Consider the following 23,139-nt stretch of genomic DNA (forward strand, 5'->3'; position numbering starts at 1 on the left):
CTGTCCCCTGCTGCGAACAGTTACAAACTTGGTCAATAACCATCCTGGAAGGACGTGAGGTCCCCGGCTACGGACGTAGGTCAGAGATCTAAAAAGGCAGAAAGATTTTCGGGGTGGAGCTGGGGCAGGGTATGACCTAGTACCTGGCAGCGCAGCCGATTGGCGGAGAAGAAGGTTGTTCCCTCAGGGAGGGCGCTGATTGGCTGCGGAGGAGGAGTCATGACGTCCTAAGAAGTTGAGCAAACACCTCCTCCTCACCGCCTGCATCCCAATTTCGGCTGGAAATTTGGAGCCTCCCCTCCCCGGGCCCGGGAGCTCAAAGGCGGCGGGGACCGGACGAGGTGAGGGCGGGTGGGGTGCCAGGAGGAGCTGAGCTGATGGGCAGTGGGCTCAGCCTGTGAGATGAGTTTGGAGACTGCTGGCGGGGCTCCGCCTATCCGCCGGGAGGTGCGGGCCAGTGTTCTGCCTAGTTCTCCCTGCGGCGCTGGGGACCCGGGAGCTCCGCGGACGCCGGCCGTTGCCGGGGCAAGAGTGGGGAAGAGCGTGAAGAGCGTTCGGGCCTCCTCCCCAGGCCTCCCTCCGAGCGTTTCCCTGCGGACGAGGGGTGGGAAGTCGGGGGCAGTGGGCGCAGCCCCGGAATTGCTGTATAGGCAGGAGAAGGGATGGCAATGTGGATTTCTGTTTTGGCTAGGGCTGAGGTGGGGGGCGGTTGCTGGGGAGTAAAGAATTGGTATTGAAGTTGTAGAACAAAGCCTCTGTTAATTCTTGGACTGTGTGCTTATTTAGATAGGCGGCTGCGGCGGGTGGCTGACGGATGGCGGCGGGCACCGCCCCTCCGGCCCAGCAAGCTCGCACCCCCAAGCTTGCTTTCGGCGCAGTAACTGGTTGACCTTTTCAGCCCCTGGCCTGCTTAAACAAATTCGCATCACAAACTTACTCACACTGGCCGTGTGTGCCTGACCTTTCTCTGGGATGCGGGCCATCCCCCTCCATCCTCTGCTGCTGCTGCTGCTAAGTCGCTTCAGTCGTGTCCAACTCTGTGCGACCCCAGACACGGCAGTCCACCAGTCTCCCCCGTCGCTGGGATTCTCCAGGCAAGAACACTGGAGTGTGTTGCCATTTCCTTCTCCAATACAGGAAAGTGAAAAGTGAAAGTGAAGTCGCTCAGTCGCGTCCTACTCTGTGCGACCCCATGGACTGCAGTCCACCAGGCTCCTCCATCCTCTGACAGACAGGAAAAGTGCGAAAGTTGAATGTTTGGATATCAGCGTCTCCTGAATTTCTGAGACCCCGCAGGCACTGTGCGGGCCAGTTGGAGACTTCCTCCGCGGAGGGGGCGCGGTTAGAAGCAGTTAAATACCCTGTTTAACTCAATGGGGCTAAATGCCCTGGGTACTTCTGGAAGCAATATGCTTTCCAGGTACTGATTTTAGGAGAGTGGAAGTGGCTTGTGGCGTGGGAAGAGGGAGAGAGTGTGTTTAGTAACTCGAACGAAGACGAGCATTTTTTAAGTTGTGGGTCGTCAGTTATTCGGCTGTGAAAATGTAATTGATTAGGGCGACCTAGCTGTGCACAGGAGTGAACTCTCATCGACTTTGACATATGGCTTTCATAAACTCTATATTGAAAAAACAACAACAACAACAACAAAAACCAACCGTGACACTTGGTGTGGGCTGCTTCTATATATGTATGTGTGTTGTGAACTCCTCTCACTCCCTCTCCCCCTTTTCCGCTATTAGGAGGAGCGAACTTATGGGCCACAGGACTTTCTAGCTGTGTAACCTGGTGGCCCTTCTGCAAAATGAGCTAGGAGGACAAAGGTTTAAGTCAGGTCCCCAAGTGACTTTCCCACTCTCCAGAAAATCCTATTTGTTATCAGCCTCGCTTGTTTTTGGTGACAGCATCATCAGAACTCTGATTTATCTGTAATTGAAAATGTATACCATAAGTAACCAGTCCTCTAAGCATTAGCAGGATTTTGGAAATGATCTTTGGTGGGTAACCAATCCCATTTAACACAAAATTTTCATTTTTTCCGAATATTCTTGTATTAATTTTCTCATAGAGATAACATTACAAACAGTGACAAGTTTCTGTGGTGAGGCCACAAAAAATTCTATGGAATTTATGGAATCACAGAAATGCTGTATATCTGGAATGGAAAGTAACCAACAATGTTATTACCGTATTCATAGAATTAAGATACAGTCGATTATAAGATGTATCCTCCTTTCAAGGATGCTAAAATGTGGGGAAAAAAAGTAATTTAAATTTGATGAAATATAGTATTAAAATGATAACTTATTATCTTGAACCCTCATGCCTGAAGGGTGAAGGTAAAGAGAAGGCTTACTGGGCTTTTTAAATTTTTTTTCCTAAAAAAGTAAGAAGAGGGAGGGATGAACATGGAGTCATTATGAAGGCCTCCCCACAGTGTGACCCAGAGGAAGGGAAAGTGATGTTCCACTGTCAGGGGTGATGGATGGCTGTGTTTACCTTTGAGGAGAGGGCAGCCTTGCAGCCTTTTGCTTAGCATTTACTGAGTGTTTATGACATGTAAGGCAGTGCTCAGCACTTTATGACTATTAGTGCAAGTAAACTTCTCAATAACCCTATGAGGTAGGTATAAATCCCATTTTGCAGGTGAAGTACAGACAGATTAAGTTACTCACCAAGGTCTTTGAGTAAGTGGGAAGCTGAGGAACCAAGGCCATTTATGGAGGAGAGTAGTCAGAGTTTTTTGTGAGGTATCACCCTCCTATTTTTGGCTCCTGGTCACTGCAGTTAATGCAGGTAACTTAGGTGAATATCCTGTCTTTCTCCACAGTGCTTTTGGTATTTTGTTTCCCTGTTTGTGTACTTTGGCTGGATCTTCATGAGTCAGAGTGCCTATTTATGTTCTAAAATTTGAATGCCTTTGTGATCCACAGTGTCCAGTCACTATACTTCATGTTGTTGTTGTTCAGCTGCTAAGTCATGTCTGACTCTTTGTGACCCCATGGACTGTCCTTTACTATCTCTGGGAGTTTGCTCAAATTCATGTGCACTGAATCAGTGATGCCATCTAACCATCTCATCCTCTATATACTATACTTAATAGAATCAGCATATTAAAGCTGAAAAGGATGTTAGCATTATATTCCAGCTTGAATTATGAAATTGAAGTCACGGAAGGAGTCCCATATCTAGTTATATGTCTCAGCAACCAGATCTGGATTTTAATACCATTTTTATTTGTATTTCATAATATTCATTGATCTATGAGATCTTGACAAGAGATTAGATCTTTCTCGAGCCTTGTTGGGCCAGTGGTAAATACGAATCCCTGTTCTTATTCATAAGTTTATTTTGTTTGCTTCACTGGTCTTTATGACATTCATTTAAATCTGCTCATTTATTTATTCATTCTTTCACCAAATATTTAAGTTCTCCTGTAGGGAAGTCACTGGAAATATAGAGATGAGGAAAACAATTCATTTCTTCAAAGAATTTATAGAGTTTAACAAAGGGACAAATTAAGCAAATAAACATTGTGGATAAGACTCCAATGCAGAACTAATTTTGCATTCCATCTCAGTGAAGCTACATTTGTAGGCTAGAGACTAGGAGACTGGTAGGTGGTATTATCTTTGGATGACTTTGAGTAGCTGATGGGCTTCCCTGGTGGCGTCTGCCTACAATGTGGGAGACCTGGGTTCAATCCCTGGATCGGGAAGATCCCCCTGGAGAAGGAAATGGCAACCCACTCCAGTACTCTTGCCTGAAAAATCCCATGGATGAATGGAGGAGCCTGCAGGCTATATTCCATGGGGTCCCAAAGAGTCCTACAGACTGAGAGACTTCACTTTCACTTTCACTTTGTAACTATTTTAACATTAAAAGAATATAGCTATGCAACAGGAAATAGAAGAATGGAGGACAGTGTTGTTCAAGCCTCATGTTCATGCCTCGTTCAAGCCTCGTTCATGCTCATGTTCAAGCCTTGTTCTAACAAGCCTTGGGGTTGGGAGGTACTTGGAGGAGTTCTAGGCTATCACTAGGTATTCTGTTAACTTGGAACTCTTATGAACCTCTTCAGGATTATTACCGTCTGGATGCCAAATATGTAGTGTGGGCGAAGACTCATGGTCATGCAGTTGCTTGCCTTTATTGTATCAAGGCTTCCTGGGAAACTATGGCTTTAAAAATATATATTTATATATTTGGCTGTGCCAGGTCTTAGTTGCAGCACACGGGATCTACCATCTTCTTTGCGGCATGTGGGATCTCTAGTTGTGGCATGTGGGGTCTAGTTCCCTGATCAGGGGTTAGACCTGGGCCCCCTGCCGTAGGAGCTTGGAGTCTTAGCCAATGAACCACCAGGGAAGTCCCATCGTGGCTTTTTAAATACACTTGCATGTTTTGAATAAACTGGAAGTGAGGGTATAAATCATTTGCATTTCTCACCCTTTATTTATTTTAGTCAACTGAAGGCTACTCCATCCTTAGTCACTCTAAATTTAGCCCAAATGTATGCCTGATTATATGCAAACAACTTGACATTGAGAAATCTCCCCCTGTGATTTGGTGGTTTTAGTGTGAGTCACTAGATTGTATTCTAGTGGAATTATTTCAAAGATCTAAAATATATGGACAAAGAGCACATTTCTGATTGGGGGCTAGAGACAGATGATATGGCCTTAAATTTTCTTTATTAGAATGTGTAATCCTTTTTACATATCCCAGTGAAAGCAACAGAAATTAGAAGGGGCCAAGCCTAACTCTGTTTTGTATTTTATTGTTGAGTTGCTCAGTCCTGTCTGACTCTTTGCGACCCCATGGACAGCAGCACACCAGGCTTCCCTGTCCTTCACTATCTCCCAGAGTTTGCTCAAACTCATGTCCATAAAGTCAGTGATGCCATCCAACCATCTCATCCTCTGTTGACCCCTTTTCCTCCTGCCTTCAATCTTTCCCAGCATCAGGGTCTTTTCTAATGAGTCATAATACCCTCAGTTCGGTTCAGTTGCTCAGTCATGTCCGACTCTGTGCATATTCTATCTTGGAGCAATTCAGAAAGTCTCACTGTTATATATTTCTTGATGACCTGAGAATGAAATGAATGGTAGTCCCAGAAAGTTCTATACTTGAGAGCAAGGTTCAAGGCTCAAGCAGTTACTGATATAATCAGACTCTCTATAATCATCTCCTTACTAAGCATCCAGAAATTTAAAATTTACCTTGGCTGAGTCTCAGGATGGATTTTTGGTGACATGTAGAAAAGGGGTTGATGGAGGCACCCCATGCTGGGGGAGAACTGGTCATATAGCCAATACCATATGGATCTGATTTCTTTCTGAATTGAGCTGGCAAGAGTAACGTGTCAGATATAAGAGGTGTGGATTTGCAAGCTATGGCAAAGAAGAATCCCTAGCGTTAACTGTTAACCTAAAGATTCTTCTCTGGCTTAAAAGCAACCACGCTAGTCGGATTTCACTTCAGTTGCTTCATCTGTAAAATGATGAGAATAATGAGTATCTGCTTAATTAGATTGCCACAAGGAGGAAATGAAATACTGTCTATAAAGTGCTCAGCATAGTGCTTGACATATAATGTTAAATCAGTGGTAACTATTGTTCTATTTCTTTAAAAACAAAGTGTTGAGAATTGGGATTCCCTACAAAAAGTGAAAGTGAAAGTAGTTTCCTAAATAAAACAGAGAAGGTCAGCCTCTGTTACTTTCGTTTCCTCTTCCCCAGGAAAGTCTGCCTCTGCCAACACGTATGTGTATATTACGTGAGTATATATGTCTGTGTCTCTCCTCCCGCACCATACCCCCAACTCCAAACAAAGGAGGTATGGAGGAAGAGGAAAAGGCAGAAGAGTGCTTCTGAGAAAGGGGAAGCTGTGGTTTTAAATAAAACCTGGGCTGAGGAGAGAGACTGCATTACTTGGATAGGTTTCTGAATCTTTGTGCCAAGAACTGCTACTAAGTATAGAAGATTAGGATCATTTGGTCACCCATGGTATGTGAGATATAACCGCTGCTGGGAAGATGAGACTGTGGGCTTGTCAGTATGTTGAGAAAAATCACTTGTCTTTGGAACTGATTTCATTCATAAACATATGGTTGCAAGTTCTATGAAATATTGCAGATTTTCCTTTGGCTTGAGGGAGAATAAATGGCTTGGAGTTAACATAGTCTATTTAAAAACAAAGCTATATATATATAAATCAAAGCCTTAGGTAGAGTATGTAACAGTCTTACTGAAACGTCGATCATCTGTATTTGGCCTGAGTAAAAGTTAGCCTGAACTCCTCATGATCAGACTGTTTACTTGCTGTGTGCTGTGTTTTCTCTCCCTGCCCTTCTTCTAAAGCCTTCTTAGCTGGACTCCTTGCTGTTTGCTTTATTCTTTCACTCTGTGTTGTGAGTTATCCTATGCATTTTCTATCTAGGGTGATAAGTAGTTCGCCTGTAGGAAATGTACTTGTATGTTCCGTTGTTTGGACAAAGCTTCCCTCTCTTTAAGGTTGGTCTGATTTAGAGATTGCAGTCTGATGTAACAGAAATGTGTTCTATAAGAATTTTGCTATATGCTAGGGAATTTCTAGAAGATGTAAGATCATTTAGTATCTATATTTTGATGCCAACCTTAAACATAGAAAAGCAAGGTTTAGCACCCAAATGATCTGAAATAACCTCTGACTACTGTTTATGTTCCCATTTGAAAACTGTTTAGTATTTATGCTTTAAAATTTTTGTACAATTTACTCTGTGCTGACACATAGTAAGCCTCTTGTAAATATTTCTTAATTGAACAAATGAATAGAGTTATATAATCTGGGACAACAGTCTGAGAACTGATTAAGGTCTGGGTTTAATGTAATAGCAGGGAGGGGTGGTAGGGTAGAGGACAGGTTGGAAAGGTGAAAAGCAACAACAGGGTCAGCGAAGTGAAGCTGAGGGGTGTCGGGTGGGGCAGGGGTTTAGGGGTATGCTTTCCAGCTTCTAACACCTATGGTGAAAACATGTTTGTCTTGTTTTCCAATCTGCCAGGACCAATGCTTTTATAAAATTCAATACCAATGAATTACTAGAAAAAATGATCCTGTCATATAAAGATTTCTAAGTGCCTACTTTCTTTTTCTGTACACATCTCATCCTGGACCAGTAAAAAGCAGCTCAGTGACCGACAACAGGCTGTAAAACACAGTGAGTAGAACTAGGTTAGGAAATGATCAGAGATTAAACTGGAAAGAGGTTGGAGCTGGATTGTCAAGGATCTTGAACATTATGAAAGGATTCTAAATTTTTCATCATTAAAATTGGTATAAATGATCTTCCTGTATTTGTAGATGAACTTGCTTAAAACCTTTGTGCTGAATGTATGGTTTGATAAAGCATATATTTTAAAAATATGATTTTGACACAGCGAATATTGATTAGTGTCCTGTCAGTGCTTGAAACTTTTTGTTTTTTAATTTTGGATTTACCTTTGTTTGTGAAAGTTCAGTTTTGGTTGGGTAAAGGAACACTGCAATGTCATCCAGGTTTTCCCTCTCCCTTCTTCACCTTGAATCTGTTACCACCTGGGTTGGTTAGATTTTACAACAGATTTCTCAGGAGACCAGAACTGACCTGTGAGCCCTCCTGCCTTTCATTGTCCTACTCTTATAATGTCCTTACAGTCATCAGGTTTCAAGATGCTGCGAGTGTCCAGAACCAAACTGGGCAGGCTGAGCCCCAGCCTCTCCAGAGGGCTTCACCACAAGGCAGTGATGGCCTTGAGGCGGGAGGATGTGAATGCCTGGGAAAGGCGGGCTCCTCTGGCTCCCCGGCACGTCAAAGGGATCACCAACCTGGGATACAAGGTCTTAATACAGCCTTCCAATCGGCGAGCCATTCACGATAAGGTAATATTTCCAATTTGTAAAGATATGTGAAAATGAAATGACTGTACGTATGAAAATTACAGAGCATCTGAGTGAACCTAAAATGTTAGCTGTGCTGTGCTTAGTCACTCAGTTGTGTCCAACTCTGCGACCCATCAGGCTCCTCTGTCCATGGGGATTCTCCAGGCAAGAATACTGGAGTGGGTTGCCGTGCCCTCCTCCAGGGGATCTTCCCAATGCAGGGGTCAAACCCAGGTCTCCCGTATTGCAGGCGGATTCTTAACCATCTGAGCCACTAGGGAAGCTCAAAACCTTTGCTAATGTCACTTAAGGACAACACAACAGTGTTTTTACTTCGGTTGTAGTGAGATTATATAGTTAGGAGACTTCTAGTTAGAATACTTTCTTGAGCCCAGAATTTAGCCAGTAAGTATTGTTTTCACTCATTCCATGCTTTCTCCAGTTTAGGGATGACATCCTTCCCATCATTCTTTCATATGTGACCCTGGTTTTAGGACTGGGAAGACCAGTGTCTCCAGGAAATGCTTTACTATGTAGAGTTTGTTCATGAGTCCTAACCTTGCCAGTCACCTCACATTCATCATCCTCTTCATTCTTCACCATAATCTTATGACGCAGATTTAACTTTTATTTTTACTTTAGAGACACGCACGTGGTTTTCCTTCTGTGAGCCATTTGAAAATATGTTGCAGACAATGACACTTTATCTCTAAATGCTTCAGTATGTATTTCCTAGGAATAAATCGTCTTCCTACATAACCATAACTGTCGTTTCATTTTCACACCTAAGAAATTAATAATTCCACAAGATCATCACACATACCAATTTCAAATTCCCCATTGTCCCTAATGTCTTTTATGGTTTTTATTTTAAGCAAGGTTTAAATAAGGTTCATTGAATTTATTATTATGTTTCTTTAGTTCTTTTAATCTAGAACAGTACTAGGTTTATTGTTAATGGCACCCCACTCCAGTACTTTTGCCTGGAAAATCCCATGGACGGAGGAGCCTGGTAGGCTGCAGTCCATGGGGTCGCTAGAGTTGGGCACAACTGAGCGACTTCACTTTGACTTTTCACTTTCATGCATTGGAGAAGGAAATGGCAACCCACTCCAGTGTTCTTGCCTGGAGAATCCCAGGGACGGGGGAGCCTGGTGGGCTGCCGTCTCTGGGGTCGCACAGAGTCGGACACGACTGAAGTGACTTAGCAGCAGCAGCAGGCTTATTGTGGTGATCATTTTGCAATGTATACACCTGAAACTAATTTTGGTATACATCTGAAACGAATATAATATTCAGTTCAGTTCAGTCATATTCGACCCTTTGTGACCCTGTGGACTGCAGCATGCTAGGCTTCCCTGTCCATCACCAACTCAAATTTGTGTCCATTGTCAGTGATGCCATCCAACCATCTCATCTTCTGTCCTCAGTAAGAGGATACTGAATGGAGTTTAATGTTTCTTAGAAGAATGTTTTTTTGCCTTTAGATTGCATCTCACAAAGAATATTCAGTGTGTTGTGTACAAAACATATCTGAACTAGTTTTTCTATGTGGTTACATGTCAGCTTGAACCAGTTGGATTTATTTGTTTTCGTTTCTATTAAATTTTAACATTTGCTTTTAAATCCTTTTCTATTTAGTTTTATTTTTTAAATAAGTTAAATATGTATACATTTTAAAGATGTTGTTGCTGTTTTTCAGTTGTTAAATCGTATCTGACTTTTTGGGACCCCATGGACTGTAGCCCTCTAGCTCCTTTGTCTATGGGATTTCCCAGGCAAGAATACTAGATTGGGTTGCCATTTCCTTCTCCAGGGGATCTTCCCCACCCAGGGATTGAACTCGCATCTCCTGCATTGCAGGTGAATTCTTTAGCACTGAGCCACCTAGTGAAAGTGGAAGTCGCTCAGCCGTGTCCTACTCTTTGCAACCCCATGGGCTATACAGTCCATGGAATTCTCTAGGCCAGAGTACTGGAGTGGGTAGCCTTTCCCTTCTCCAGGGGATCTTCCCAACCCAGGGATCGAATCTAGGTCTTCTGCATTGCAGGGGGTTTCTTTAGCAGCTGAGCCACAAGGGAAGCCCCTTTAAAGATTAAAACCATATAAAAAGATGCAACACAGAGAAGTCTTGCTCTTATCTTAATCCCCTACATTCCCATCTACCTTGTAGGCTACTGTTTTCATGAGTTTCTGATCTATCATTCCTGTTTCTTCTTACAAAAATATGTGTTATGTGTTTTCTTATTTTCCTTTTAATCTTATGCTTGTATACTGTATATACTCTTTCACACCTTGCTTTGTTCTTTGGCATATCCCCTAATGCTGGGAAAGATTGAAGGCAGGAGGAGAAGGGGATGACAGAGGATGAGGTGGTTTGATGGCATCACTGACTTGATGGATGGAGTTTGAGCAAACTCTGGGAGATGGTGATGGACAGCGAAACCTGGTGTGCTGCAGTCCATGGGGTCACAAAGAATTGGACATGACTGAGTGACTGAACTGAACTGAACTGAAGGCATATCCTGGAAATCTATCCATGTCAGTTCATAGAAATCAGCTTCATTCTATTCAATGTCTATGTAGTAATTACTCTGTTATTATCGCTCTCTGATTTATCATGATGTATTTAACCAGTCTACTATAAATGGGCAGATAATTTTCAGAGAAACCAGACATGAACATGTTTATTACTTTTACTGTCTCTCCTCTAGATTTATGCTTTCCTTTCAGGTAGATTCCTAACTAGATTTATCTTCATTTTATTTAACTGCCGCCTCTGGTGCCTTAAAAATTCTGCCTGGATCATGCTGCTGCTAAGTCACTTCAGTTGTGTCTGACTCTGTGCGACCCCATAGACAACAACTCACCAGGCTCCCCCATCCCTGGGATCATGCTACCCCTTTATTTAAAAATCTGAAATAATTCTTTGTTGCCTGTATGTACTAGTTATGAAATCTCAGTTTAATGTGTAAGACTTGAGTTTCTCATTGATAAAATGGGGATAATAATAGCACCTACTTCATGGGAGTTTTGAGAATTAGATAATTCACCCAAAGAGCTTAGCAAAGCATACAGTAATTTATTAATAAATATCAATGGTAATTTTTATTTAATAAAGCTAATATTCACAATGATAATATTCAGTCTACTTTTCTAAATTGATTCACTTATTATGCCCTAAACATCTCCTTACTTTCCCATCTCCATATTTGTATGTGTTTCTTCAATGCCTCTTACTGGTATTACCACCTTGTATTTCCTATCTCTTTTCCTCCAAATCCTACTCAGCCTTTTAGATTAATTTAAATTTCTGTATTTCCATCATCATCTCTCCTGGGAGTTATCTCAATATCTGTTAAATTAATATATCATTTAGATTATTAATAATCATACTAATTATCATTAAGTAATGATTATTCATATTAAGTAAGAATAATCATACTATTCTTCAGAATTCAACCTAATACCTTGTGCCTCTGATTCTTTCTACAATACTTTGTGAGCTCCTTTACAGGAGGAACCTTGCCTGTCTTTCTTTGGGTTTTATCTCATCTCTATCACAATTCACTGTACAGAGTAGGACAATAGTAAATACTAATTGAACCCCACTCCCCCAAAAAAGAAAGAAAAGAAAATGTTGCAGATTTATGTCTTTCTTTTTAAAATATACCCAAGTAGTAAATTACTGGGCTTCCCTGGTGGCTCAGTGATAAAGAATCCACCTGCCAATGCAGGAGACATGGGTTCAATCCCTGGATCAAGAGGATACCCTGGAGAAGAAAATGGCAACCCACTCCAGTATGCTTGCCTAGGAGATTCTGCAGACAGAGGAGCCTGCCAGACTCCTGTCTGTGGGATTGCAAAGAATCAGACACAATTTAGCGACTAAACAGCAATAACAACAATAAATTACTATTTAGCATTTCACATTTCACAGCATTGTTGAAAAAAATATATTTTACAAGTATATTTAAATCACACGTTCTAGTGTGTTAGTGGCTATTAACTGTTTTCAAATAAAATTGTGTGCTGAATTTTCTGATTTTTGTTTTTGCTGCAAAAGTCAAACATGTTAAATTCATCTTTAGTCAGCAAGTAAGAATTTTAGAAGTAGTTTTTCCATTATTTGTTCCTTATGTTTTATTCTTTCAAAAGTTTGTGTCTTTAACTGCTAAATTTATTTAGTAAAGAAAATATGAATACAACAAATCAGGGGAATAACTTTCAATCAAAATTACATTCCCAGGAATATGTCAAAGCTGGTGGCATTCTCCAGGAGGATATTTCTGAAGCTTGTCTAATTTTGGGAGTTAAAAGACCACCAGAGGAAAAATTAATGCCCAAGAAGACTTATGCATTCTTCTCCCACACAATAAAGGCTCAGGAGGCCAATATGGGTTTGCTGGATGAGATCCTAAAACAGGTATTTAGTGGGCAATATTCATAAATGTTAACACCGAAACTTTTTTTTTTTTTTTTTTTTGCCTTTACGGTCAAGAGGAGTTTTAGTTTTCTTTTAGCATCTAGGAAATACATCATGTTATTCACCTCAACAGGAAAGATAACCTGTAAGATAGTGCTTGAATAGTTCTGCTGCTGTTAGGGCTCCTCTGCGGGGCAGGGTCGTAAAAAGAAGAATCAAACATATTCATTCCTTTTGTATTCTAATGATAGAAGCATTTGTCCCAAATGATCTCTAATTTATAAGGTTAGTTGGTCAAGTATGGCCGAGTAGAATTTTAGAGCTGAAAAGAACCTTAGGGATCATATAACCCACCACCCTAATTTTTCAGATGGAGCCCAGAGAGGTGAAGCAAATTGACTGAGTTTGCTCTGTAGTACCAGAACTGAACTGGAGACTATTTTTACATATTCATAAAGGAAAAAAACCTTTTTTTGAGATTATTAATACTGTGGAAAAACTAGCATCTATTTAAATTACAGAGTATTCACTCAGCAAGTATTTACCAAGTGCCTACACTGTGTCTGACACTGATTACTGCAATGAACAGAGCTTATATTTGAGTGGAAGGAGACAGATGGTAAATAAATGATACCTCATACATTGCTTGGTGATATATGTAATGGAGGTAAATATGACACAGTAGGAAAAAAGGAGTTCTGGGCACCAGGGGAGGTGAGAATGCTAGTTTAAATAGGATGGCTAGAGAGAGCCTCATCGCTAAGTTGGAACTGAGCAAACCTTTGGAGATGAAGGATCAAGCCATACCCACCTGGGCAAAGTCAGCTAAGCTAAGAGAATAGTAATACAAAGCCCTGACAGTCTTTTTGAGTGGAGGATTAGAGAAAATCATATTCTAAGATGCTTTTTTTGCCTGCTGTGTGAATAATAGTTGGAAGTGAGAGAACAAAATTAAAAAGACTGTTAGTCTGGACTAGTCCAGATGCTAGGCTGCCAATGATGGTGGCTTGCACGGAGGTGGCAGAAGCAGAGGTTGTGACATGTGGACAAAACCTGTGTATATTTTAGAGGTCTGAGCCCACAGGAATCGCTGATTAAGTGAGTGTGGACTGTGAGAGAAAGAGAGGAGTCAGAGCTGACTCTTACGGGATTTTGGTTTCAGTAACTTAAAGGAGTTGCCTTAGATTGAGATGATGCCACTGCCAGAGGAACAGGCTTGTTTATGCCTTAGATTGAGATGATGCCACTGCCAGAGGAACAGGCTTGTTTAGAAGGATCGAGAGTTGGGTTTAGGGCCTGTTGAGTTTAATTTGTCCATTAGACATTGAAGGGGAGAAGCTGAGTGGGCCATTGACTGTGAATCTGTAATTCAGGAAGCCAGCTCGTCCTGATACACAGTTGTCAGAGACCAGAAGGTATCTAAAGCCATGAGATTGGATGAGGGTAGGGAGTAGATGCGGATGGAGAAGTCCAAGGTCTAAGTCCTGGAGTGAAGATATTAGACCGTTAGAAACTAGACTAGCATTTGACAATAGGCAGAGGACAGGAGAATTTCATGAACAGTAAAAGCAGTAGTTCAGTTCAGTTCAGTTCAGTCGCTCAGTCGTGTCCAACTCTTTGCAACCCCATGAATCGCAACACGCCAGGCCTCCCTGTCCATCACCATCTCACAGAGTTCACTCAGACTCACGTCCATCGAGTCCGTGATGCCATCCAGCCATCTCATCCTCGGTCATCCCTTTTTCCTCCTGCCCCCAATCCCTCCCAGCATCAGAGTCTTTCCCAATGAGTCAACTCTTCGCATGAGGTGTCCAAAGTACTGGAGCTTCAGCTTTAGCATCATTCCTTCCAAAGAAATCCCAGGGCTGATCTCCTTCAGAATGGACTGGTTGGATCTCCTTGCAGTCCAAGGGACTCTCAAGAGTCTTCTCCAACACCACAGTTCAAAAGCATCAGTTCTTCGGTGCTCAGCCTTCTTCACTGTCCAACTCTCACATCCATACATGACCACAGGAAAAACCATAACCTTGACTAGACGGAGAAAAATGTATTTTATATAGGCATCCATAATACATTCTTACTATTTTCAAATTCGCTAAACAGAGACTACAGATAATTTGCAGTGTTTCAAAAAAACAAATTCAAAAACTAATTAATGAAAATAATAAGAATGTTTCACGTTAAGCAGATAAACTCCTCAAAAAGTACTTCAGAAACTTTTTTTGGGGAGTTGTATGAACTTTTGTTCATTTCAAGAAAATTAATAAAAACAGACCCAGCAGGGCTGCTTTTGGGCCACATTTTTGTAACAAATTACTTGGAGTTGGATGAATATTAAATATTCTCAAATACATGGACATGTTAAAAATTATATTATCTTTGCGGGAATAAATAGATTATTTAAGACATTCTATAATTACAATGTCTTAGTAGCTTTTAAGCATGAATTAATAGAGGATTTCCAAGAGAAAGGGAAGATCCCCTTTTCTTGGAAGGGAAGGAAAGGGGAAGGATATGATTTTCGAGAAAATGAGGAAGTGAAAAACAAGCAGCTTGTTTTATTTTTTAAATAAAGCTTGCTTGTGAGAGCCTGGAGAGAGAAAACAGAGAAAGAGAAAGAGATACTAAGAGAGTCAGAAAGAGAGAGAAGAAGAGAAAGAGAGGAAGAGAGAGAATGAGATAGATTTGTGTGTATGGACTTGAGAGGGTGTTTTGTTGTTGTTTTTAAGGTGGAAGGGAGACTTGGGCATATTGAGAATGGCTGAAGGGAAGGAGCACAGTAAAGAGAGAGAACGCAAGAATGAGAATAAGTTCAAGAGTGGTGTTGGAAGACACAGAAAAAAGTTGGTGTCTAGCTCACAGGGATTAGTCTCAGGAAGGACTCATTGTTGAGACTAGAGGGAAGAATGTGAGGATGAGTGGGGCATTATGTAGAAATGTTGGTTGATAGTGCTGGGCTAAAAGTTCAAAGATGTCATACCTTTGTTATTTTATTGCCTGCTGTCAAGGGGCATTAGCATCCTGCTAGGAGCATTCTTTCGCTTCTCATCACAAACCTATCCTTGGTTTGTGACCCAGCATTTTCTAAATATTTCATGGTGTACCTCATGGTAACTTCTGTTAGCAAGTCAAGATATATTTTATAAGAGGGAAAAGTGTGAAATATCCACTTGCTCATATATGTGTTCTACCCATTGAAATTAAGCTGGATGATTTAGAAATTTTTTTATCATTTCTTCAGGAAATCCGACTTATTGATTATGAGAAAATGGTGGATCATAGAGGAATACGGGTGGTGGCATTTGGACAGTGGGCAGGTGTGGCAGGTAGGTATCCGAGGCTGTTACATTTGCCTGTAAATTTGCCTGGAAAGTAACTGTGTTTTTTCTGTGGCAAGGGGATGGGAGTGTTCATTTCCACCAGTAAAAATAAACATGGTGGGTGTGAGTAAGGATGATGAATATCAGGGGAATAAAATGAGCCACTACATTTATTACAGAGATAAAGAAAAGGAACAGAGAGGACAACAGCTATGGATAGGCTTGGAATTCTTCTGTTTGGGAGCTGGAAAGAGAGGTCAGTTTGGGATGAGAAATTTGAAAAATGAAAGAAAGGGTGAAATGGGAGAGGTAAGATGTGGAGATCGGAGAAGGCAATGGCACCCCACTCCAGTACTCTTGCCTGGAAAATCCCATGGACGGAGGAGCCTGGTGGGCTGCAGTTCATGTGGTCGCAACGAGTCGGACACGACTTCACTTTCACTTTTCACTTTGGTGCATTGGAGAAGGAAATGGCAACCCACTCCAGTGTTCTTGCCTGGAGAATCCCAGGGACGGGGGAGCCTGGTGGGCTGCTGTCTATGGGGTCGCACAGAGTCGGACACGACTGAAGCGGCTTAGCAGCAGCAGCAGCAGATGTGGAGACAGGAACCCATGGAGGAGCAGTCTACAAGGATGAGAGGTGGAATTTGGGGAAAATTAACACTTGATTTTTGTCCCAGCTAGTACTTTGAACCATCTTTAGTTGAGAAACACTACATGTTATAACTTTGTATCAGATTAGACTACTTGAAGGTCTGTGATTGTCAGAATAAGTAGACAGAAAATTTGTAAAGTATAGAACACAAAACACTATCAACCACCATGAAGTCAGCGACAGCTCTTGCGCACCCAGCATTCCACCTAGCAACTCGCAGAACAGAATAAACATTCCTTTCAGGTCATGTGGAACATCCACCTAGATGGGCCATGTGCTGGGTCACAAAACAATCCTCAATGAATTAAAAAGTTTAAAAACCATAGAGTATGTGCTCTGACTATAATAAAATCGACTTTGGTATTATAATACAAAGATACCTAGAAAATTTCCAATATTTGGAAGATAAACCATGTTTTTTAAAATAATCCATGAGTGCAGAAGACCTCCCACAGGAAAAATTAGGAAATATTTTTAATTGAATGAAGAATTAAAATAGCAGACAAAAATTTGTTGAATAAAGGTAAAGTGCTTTTTAGAAGGAAATTTATAGCATTTAATGCTTTTATTAGAAAAGAAGAAAGCAAAAATTTAAAAGCTGGTTATTTTTTTAAAAATCAGTAAATTTTATAAACTTCCAGTTAGATTAATTTTTAAGAAAAGAGACAGAGAAGTGACATTTAAATAAAGCAATATTAGGAATACAACAGGAATTATCACTATATACATCACAAATTTTAAAAGGATAAGGGAATATTATGGATAGGCCAATAAATACAACAATGTTGACAAAATAGGCAAATTGTGCAAGACACAACTCACGAAAAAATAAAATTCTTGAATCTCAATGTACAAAATAAATTATAGGCATTTGTCAAGAGAAGCAAATTATTATTTGTAAAGAATTATTATAGTAGCTTCATTCGTAATAGCCCAGGCAATCAGCAGAGGAATGTATAAATAAATTGCAGTATAGCCATAGAATGGAACACTCCTCAGCAATAAAAAGAAGCAAACTTCTTATACACACAAAGTATGCCTGAATCTCAAAAGCATTATTCTGAGTAAGAGTAGACAGACAAAAGAATAATAAATATTTAAAATTTCATTTGTGTGCAACTATAGAAGAAACTATGCTACACAGACAGAAATAGAATCAGTTATTCAGAACCAAAGCTTGGGGAGGATTGACTGGGGTGATGGGAGTAGCTTATATCTTAATTATGTTGTTGGGAATATGGGTGTGTACGTTTGTTAACAGTTAACAAAGTTTAGACTTTAAATCGGTGTGATCTATAGTATATAAATTATTCCTTAAAAGTAAACATCAGAAAAAAGATCAAAGAAAATTTGTCAGGGATATGGAGAGGGAAAGTTCTCTTCCGAGAAAGAAGGGGAGAATGGATGCTGAGGTCCTCACTATGGGCATGCTAAGTTTTTGCTATTTTGAAGGACATCCAAAATGAGAAATCCATGAGGTAGCTGACTGGGTCTTGAAATAAAATATCAGTGTTAGAGATACAGACTTGTAGTCATCAGCATACAGAGAATACCTGAAATTTAGGAATGAATGAGTTTAGCTAAGGAAAATAAAAATGTAGAGATTAAAGAGAAGAGAGCCTGGAGCAGAATCCTGGGGGTGACAGTGTTAAGCAAGGGGCAGGGGACACTATTATACAAAGACTAGGCATGCAAAGAGGAGCATGCAGAAATTTAGGGTGATGGTGTGTTCAAGCCAGGCACGCTGAGGGAAGAGAGTTCCAACAAAAAGAAGCTCTATAATCCACCTGCAGTACAAGAGACCCCAGTATGATTCCTCAGTCTGGAAGTTCCCATGGAGAAGGGATAGTCTACATACTCCAGTATTCTTGGGCTTCCCTGGTGGCTCAGACTGTAAAGAATCTGCCCGCAATGCGGGAGACCTGGGTTCAATCCCTGGGTTGGGAAGATCCCCTGGAGAAGGGAAAGGCTACCCACTGCAGTATTCTGGCCTGGAGAATCCCCATGGACAGAGGATGCTGGGTACAGTCTATGGGGTCACAAAGAATCAGACACAACTGAGTGACTAAGTACACGTTGCCAAATGCCTCTGACAAGTAATTCAAGGTCTGCAAAGTGTCCACTGAGTTTAGCTGTGTAGGTCACTGAAATAGCTGAGGGTGGGAGGAGGGGTCATAAGGTCAGTGGTGACTTTGTTTTCACATGTTCATTTGTTTTTGGTACCTGAGAAATGGAGGTGTGTTTAAATGTTAAGAATTAACCAATAGAGAGGGTTAGAAAGAGGACATAATTCCAGAGTAAATTCCTGAGTGAGACAGGAAGGATGGGACCTGGAGCAAAGGTGGAGAGATTAACCTTAGAGAAGAAGAGGCACACTCTTTCCATTTTAGCAGGATTGGAAGTGGAGGGGACAGGAGGCGGGGTGCAGCTGGGTTAATACTTTTGATGGCAGAAACTTGAGGGAATGGATAGATAACTTCCAGGGCCCCTTCCAAACTGAGATGCTGTGGTCCGTGCTTCCTCAGAGCATGGAGCAGGTTGGAGAACTGGCAGAGAAAAGAGTTTCCACTCCTCCTAACTAACGGTCTTTCTGTTGGTCTGATTCTGCAACAGGGATGATCAACATTCTTCATGGGATGGGTTTAAGGCTCCTTGCTTTGGGACATCACACACCTTTTATGGTGAGATGTTTATTGTGTCTAATTTTTTTTTTTCTAAACACGTCACATTTCAAACATAGAAACGTATCTTGGGTGGTCAACTAATGGGAACCACATATGCTTGCTTCCAGCACATTGGCATGGCTCATAACTACAGGAACAGTGGTCAGGCTGTGCAAGCTGTCCGCGATGCTGGCTATGAAATATCTCTGGGTTTGATGCCGAAGTCAATAGGGCCCTTAACATTTGTGTTCACAGGGACTGGTAACGTATCTAAGGTAAATTCCAACTGTCTTCTTTCTGTAAAGCTGTCTGGAACTTGGGCACTCACCTGAAGGATGTGGGCATTTTGTTGACGTTTCAGAGCCTTTTTTTTCCATGACTGGGCATTCTATTTTTGGTACTTTTCTTACCTATGAACTTTTCCTGTAGTAAAGAACAGTACTGGTCCAAACTTACTCTTTTTGCTTTTAGTTGATTCCAAGCTGTCAGGGGCTTTGAATGTTTTTTCTTTTCTTTTTAGACAGATAACTCTTTGCAGTGAAAAGTTCTGTTCTTAGGGTGCTCTATTTTACCTCCGTCACTGAGATGTCCACAAATTTAGAAGTAAACCCAAGATGAGATGCTAAGAAATTTAATTCAAGACTAGAATAAGTCTTATAGCTATAATTATGTCATAATTAATGTCTTATCCCTATAAACTATAGTTGTAAGTCTTATAACTAATAAGACTAGAACTGTTATTTTCTCCCTTCTGGGGTAGTTTTGAGAATGCATTTGTGATCCCCTAGAGAAACTTATAATTGTAAAATAGATATTTCTTCCATGAGACTGTTTTACAGACAGGACATCACTATAGTATACTGTGAGATAGTCATGTGATTTTTTTTTGGGGGGGATAGGAAATACAGTTTCCCCCTTCAGATAATTTCTGCAATGGAGCAAAAGTTAAATAGAAATATTTTTATTGCACTCTCAATTCTAAACACTTTTGTGTCTGTGCTGAATAAGCTTAAGTAAAAAATTAAAGCTCTTTCCAATGTGCATGTGTGCGTGCTCCGTTGCTTCAGTTGTATCTGACTCTTTGGGAGCCATAGCCCACCAGGCTTCTCTGTCCATGGAATTCTCCAGGCAAGAATACTGGAGTGAGTTGCCTCCAGTTGCCTCCTTCAGGTGATCTTCCCGACCCAGGGAGCAAACCCACGTCTCCTGTGTCTCCTGTATTGCCCATGTTTTCTTTTACCCAGTGAGCCACCTGGGAAGCCCCCTCTCCAATGAGTGGTATTTAAATGGTTTGCAGGCTGTATGCAAGAAGCTCATCTGTACTTTCATGTTATGGTTCCAGTTACAGGGTAGGGCAGTAGAGCTATATAATCGTGGAGAAAGTGAGCTGGAACCTTTTGAGGAAATGAGGAAAACATATTGGCTCTTTTCTGATTGATTTTTAAATTTTCACTCATGCATTGTTTACAGGGAGCCCAAGAAATCTTCAATGAATTACCTTGTGAGTATGTGGAGCCACATGAATTAAAAGAAGTTTCCCAAAATGGAGGTAAGGAGGTGGGAGGGGAGAGAGACTTATGTATCTTTGTTTTTAACAGTTTGTGCATTACAATATTTTATCATCATAAACCTATATCACTTGTGACCCACTTTACTAATTTCTTTCTCCTCTGCAAGACCTGAGAAAAGTGTACGGAACAGTGTTAAGTCGCCATCATCATCTTGTCAGGAAAACAGATGGTGTATATGACCCTGTGGAGTATGACAAATACCCCGAGCGCTACATTAGCCGTTTTAATACTGATGTGAGTATCAGACCTAGCTTTTGAGTTACTTGCTCATGACACACTATAGTTAGGCTATTTTTAAGGCCAGAAATTGTAAATGTGTACCTTGATTTTCAGTTCCCCTTGTTGATTTGTTGTGAGTCCTTTGGGTATTATGAGTTGTTCTTAGGAATTGTTGGCTTTTATTGATGTTTGGAGTGGCAACGGCAACCCACTCCAGTACTCTTGCCTGGAAAATCCCATGGATGGAGGAGCCTGGTAGGCTGCAGTCCATGGGGTCGCGAAGTCGGACACGACTGAGCGACTTCACTTTCTCTTTTCACTTTCATGCACTGGAGAAGGAAATGGCAACCCACTCCAGTGTTCTTGCCTGGAGAATCCCAGGGACGGGGGAGCTTGGTGGGCTGCCATCTATCTATGGGGTCGCACAGAGTCGGACACGACTGAAGTGACTTAGCAGTAGTAGCAGTTTGCCTGGTAACTTTGTGGCTTCTGTGGGTGTGCCCTTTTCTTCACTGACTCTGTTTCTCCTTGAGGTTCTAATAGCTCTAAATCATTTCCTGTGGGTTACTGTTTTCTGTATTTATCGTGAGTTAGTCCTCGGACAAAGAACAATGTGGATGAGTTTTGATTACAACATTGATCCATCATTTCTATGACCACAAGTTGCAGTAATAATCTCGGCCAGCCATCTTGAAATACATTTTGATTACAGGGAACCAGCGTGAAATAGTATGGTCTCCACTGTACAAAAGTTACTTCCAATTCACATGGGGACACAATGGTCTCATCTTGTAAAAGGGATAATATATGTGTGCTCTGTAATCACTGGTTATGCATTCGTCCTCCTCAAAATCAGCCAACAAAAATGCATGCACCTGTCGTGGAAAGGCAGGTTTTAAATAATTTTAAATGTTTGAACAAATATAGCATTTATAGATTTTGGTATGAAATTCAGTGTTATAACATATAGAGCATGTTATAGAAGAAGGACCTTTACCTGTACCTTGAGAATGCTTGAGAAACAGGAATTATAAAAACTAGTTTCAAATGGAAAAATTTTGAACCTAGTAAATTTCCGTCCCTTCTCTTTTCCCCAATCACAGAAGTATTGGTGATTGGATGCATCCTAAAACTTATAGTGACCTAGTTATCATGTATGCATGCATATAGCACGTTTGTCCATGGAGCTTACAGATGTTATCTGATTTAATCTTCACAGCATTCCTTTGAGGAATGGGGTACGTATTATCCCCATCTGGCAGGTAAGGGAAACAGAACCCAGGGAAGTTGAGATAGAATGCTTTTAGATCATACTCTACTAGAGGCTGAGCTGGAAATAGATCCCTTGGTTGCTTAAATTTCTATTTCTCTTTTATCGGCTATGTAGTGTATTGTAGCACACCAATATTGATATTTATGTTCATATGTTTTTCTATGAGGTAGTTCTCCACCAAAATCTGGGTGGGTATTTATCGCCTTTGCTTCAAAATGTAGCTACTGACTTGGCAAATAACAAAGTCAGTTAGAGGTAATGTTGTTTCTCATGAATTTTACTGATAGTTCTCTTTCAACACACTGCACTGAAAAGGGCTATTTCCTATCTTGTTGAACTTGGAATTTCCTTTCCAGATTGCACCCTATACAACTTGTTTAATTAACGGGATCTACTGGGAACAGAACACCCCTCGTCTACTCACCCGCCAAGATGCTCAGAGTCTCCTGGCTCCAGGCAAGTCCCCAGTTGCTGGTGTTGAAGGCTGCCCTGCATTGCCACACAAGTAAGGACTTCAGCAATGACAGCAGTATTCAGCAGCAGGCCTACTGGGAGAGTATCACACGCAGGGATCCAAATAGCACAGGACTTGACTGTTAGTAACTGGTTGTCTGCCTTACCTTACTTAATATCCTGGCAATATTTGACAGTTAACCTTCTCTCTCTCTCTTTTTTTTAATTGAAGTATAATGATGTACAATCTTGTTAGTTTCAAGTGTACAGCAAAGTGATTCAGTTATACATATGTATAAAGCAACATCCCCAAAGTTAGAAAAAGTGTTCTGGACTTAACTGTGTTAAGTGATCACTGGACTCTGTGATAACATGTTAGAGAGAACTGATATAACAAGGTTTCTTTTTTTTTCTTTCTTTCTTTCCTTTTGCCCTATGCAGCCAGTTTATTTTTTATTGTAGTTGATTTACAATGTTATGTTAGTTTCAGGTGTAAGCACAGTAATTCAGTTATATATATATATATATACACATTCTATTTCAGAATCTTTTTCATTATAGGTTATAATAAGATACTAAATATAGTTCCCCGTGCTATACAATAGGTCCTTTTAAAAAAATCTATTCTATATATAGTAGTGTGTATCTGTTAATCCCAAA

At 40.9% G+C, this 23,139-nt stretch overlaps 1 protein-coding gene across 2 annotated transcripts in view; it reads left to right on the plus strand.

Annotated features, from left to right (window-relative positions):
• The window catches only part of AASS (aminoadipate-semialdehyde synthase), an 81,128-nt gene continuing 58,218 nt past the window's right edge, over window positions 230–23,139 (plus strand). Inside the window, exons 1-9 of one of the 2 annotated variants that reach the window (XM_018046980.1) lie at window positions 230–341; window positions 7,675–7,899; window positions 12,149–12,325; window positions 15,567–15,651; window positions 18,914–18,981; window positions 19,092–19,238; window positions 20,434–20,512; window positions 20,641–20,768; window positions 22,383–22,531. In XM_018046980.1, the coding sequence (XP_017902469.1) occupies window positions 7,690–7,899; window positions 12,149–12,325; window positions 15,567–15,651; window positions 18,914–18,981; window positions 19,092–19,238; window positions 20,434–20,512; window positions 20,641–20,768; window positions 22,383–22,531 (1,043 nt within the window). In that variant the 5' untranslated portion in view covers window positions 230–341; window positions 7,675–7,689. Of the gene's footprint in view, window positions 342–5,040; window positions 7,199–7,674; window positions 7,900–12,148; window positions 12,326–15,566; window positions 15,652–18,913; window positions 18,982–19,091; window positions 19,239–20,433; window positions 20,513–20,640; window positions 20,769–22,382; window positions 22,532–23,139 lie in introns of those variants that run through there. The other variant, XM_005679398.3, reaches the window with a different exon arrangement.

This window comes from Capra hircus, chromosome 4 (genome assembly GCF_001704415.2).
Source record: "Capra hircus breed San Clemente chromosome 4, ASM170441v1, whole genome shotgun sequence".
NCBI lineage: Eukaryota > Metazoa > Chordata > Mammalia > Artiodactyla > Bovidae > Capra > Capra hircus.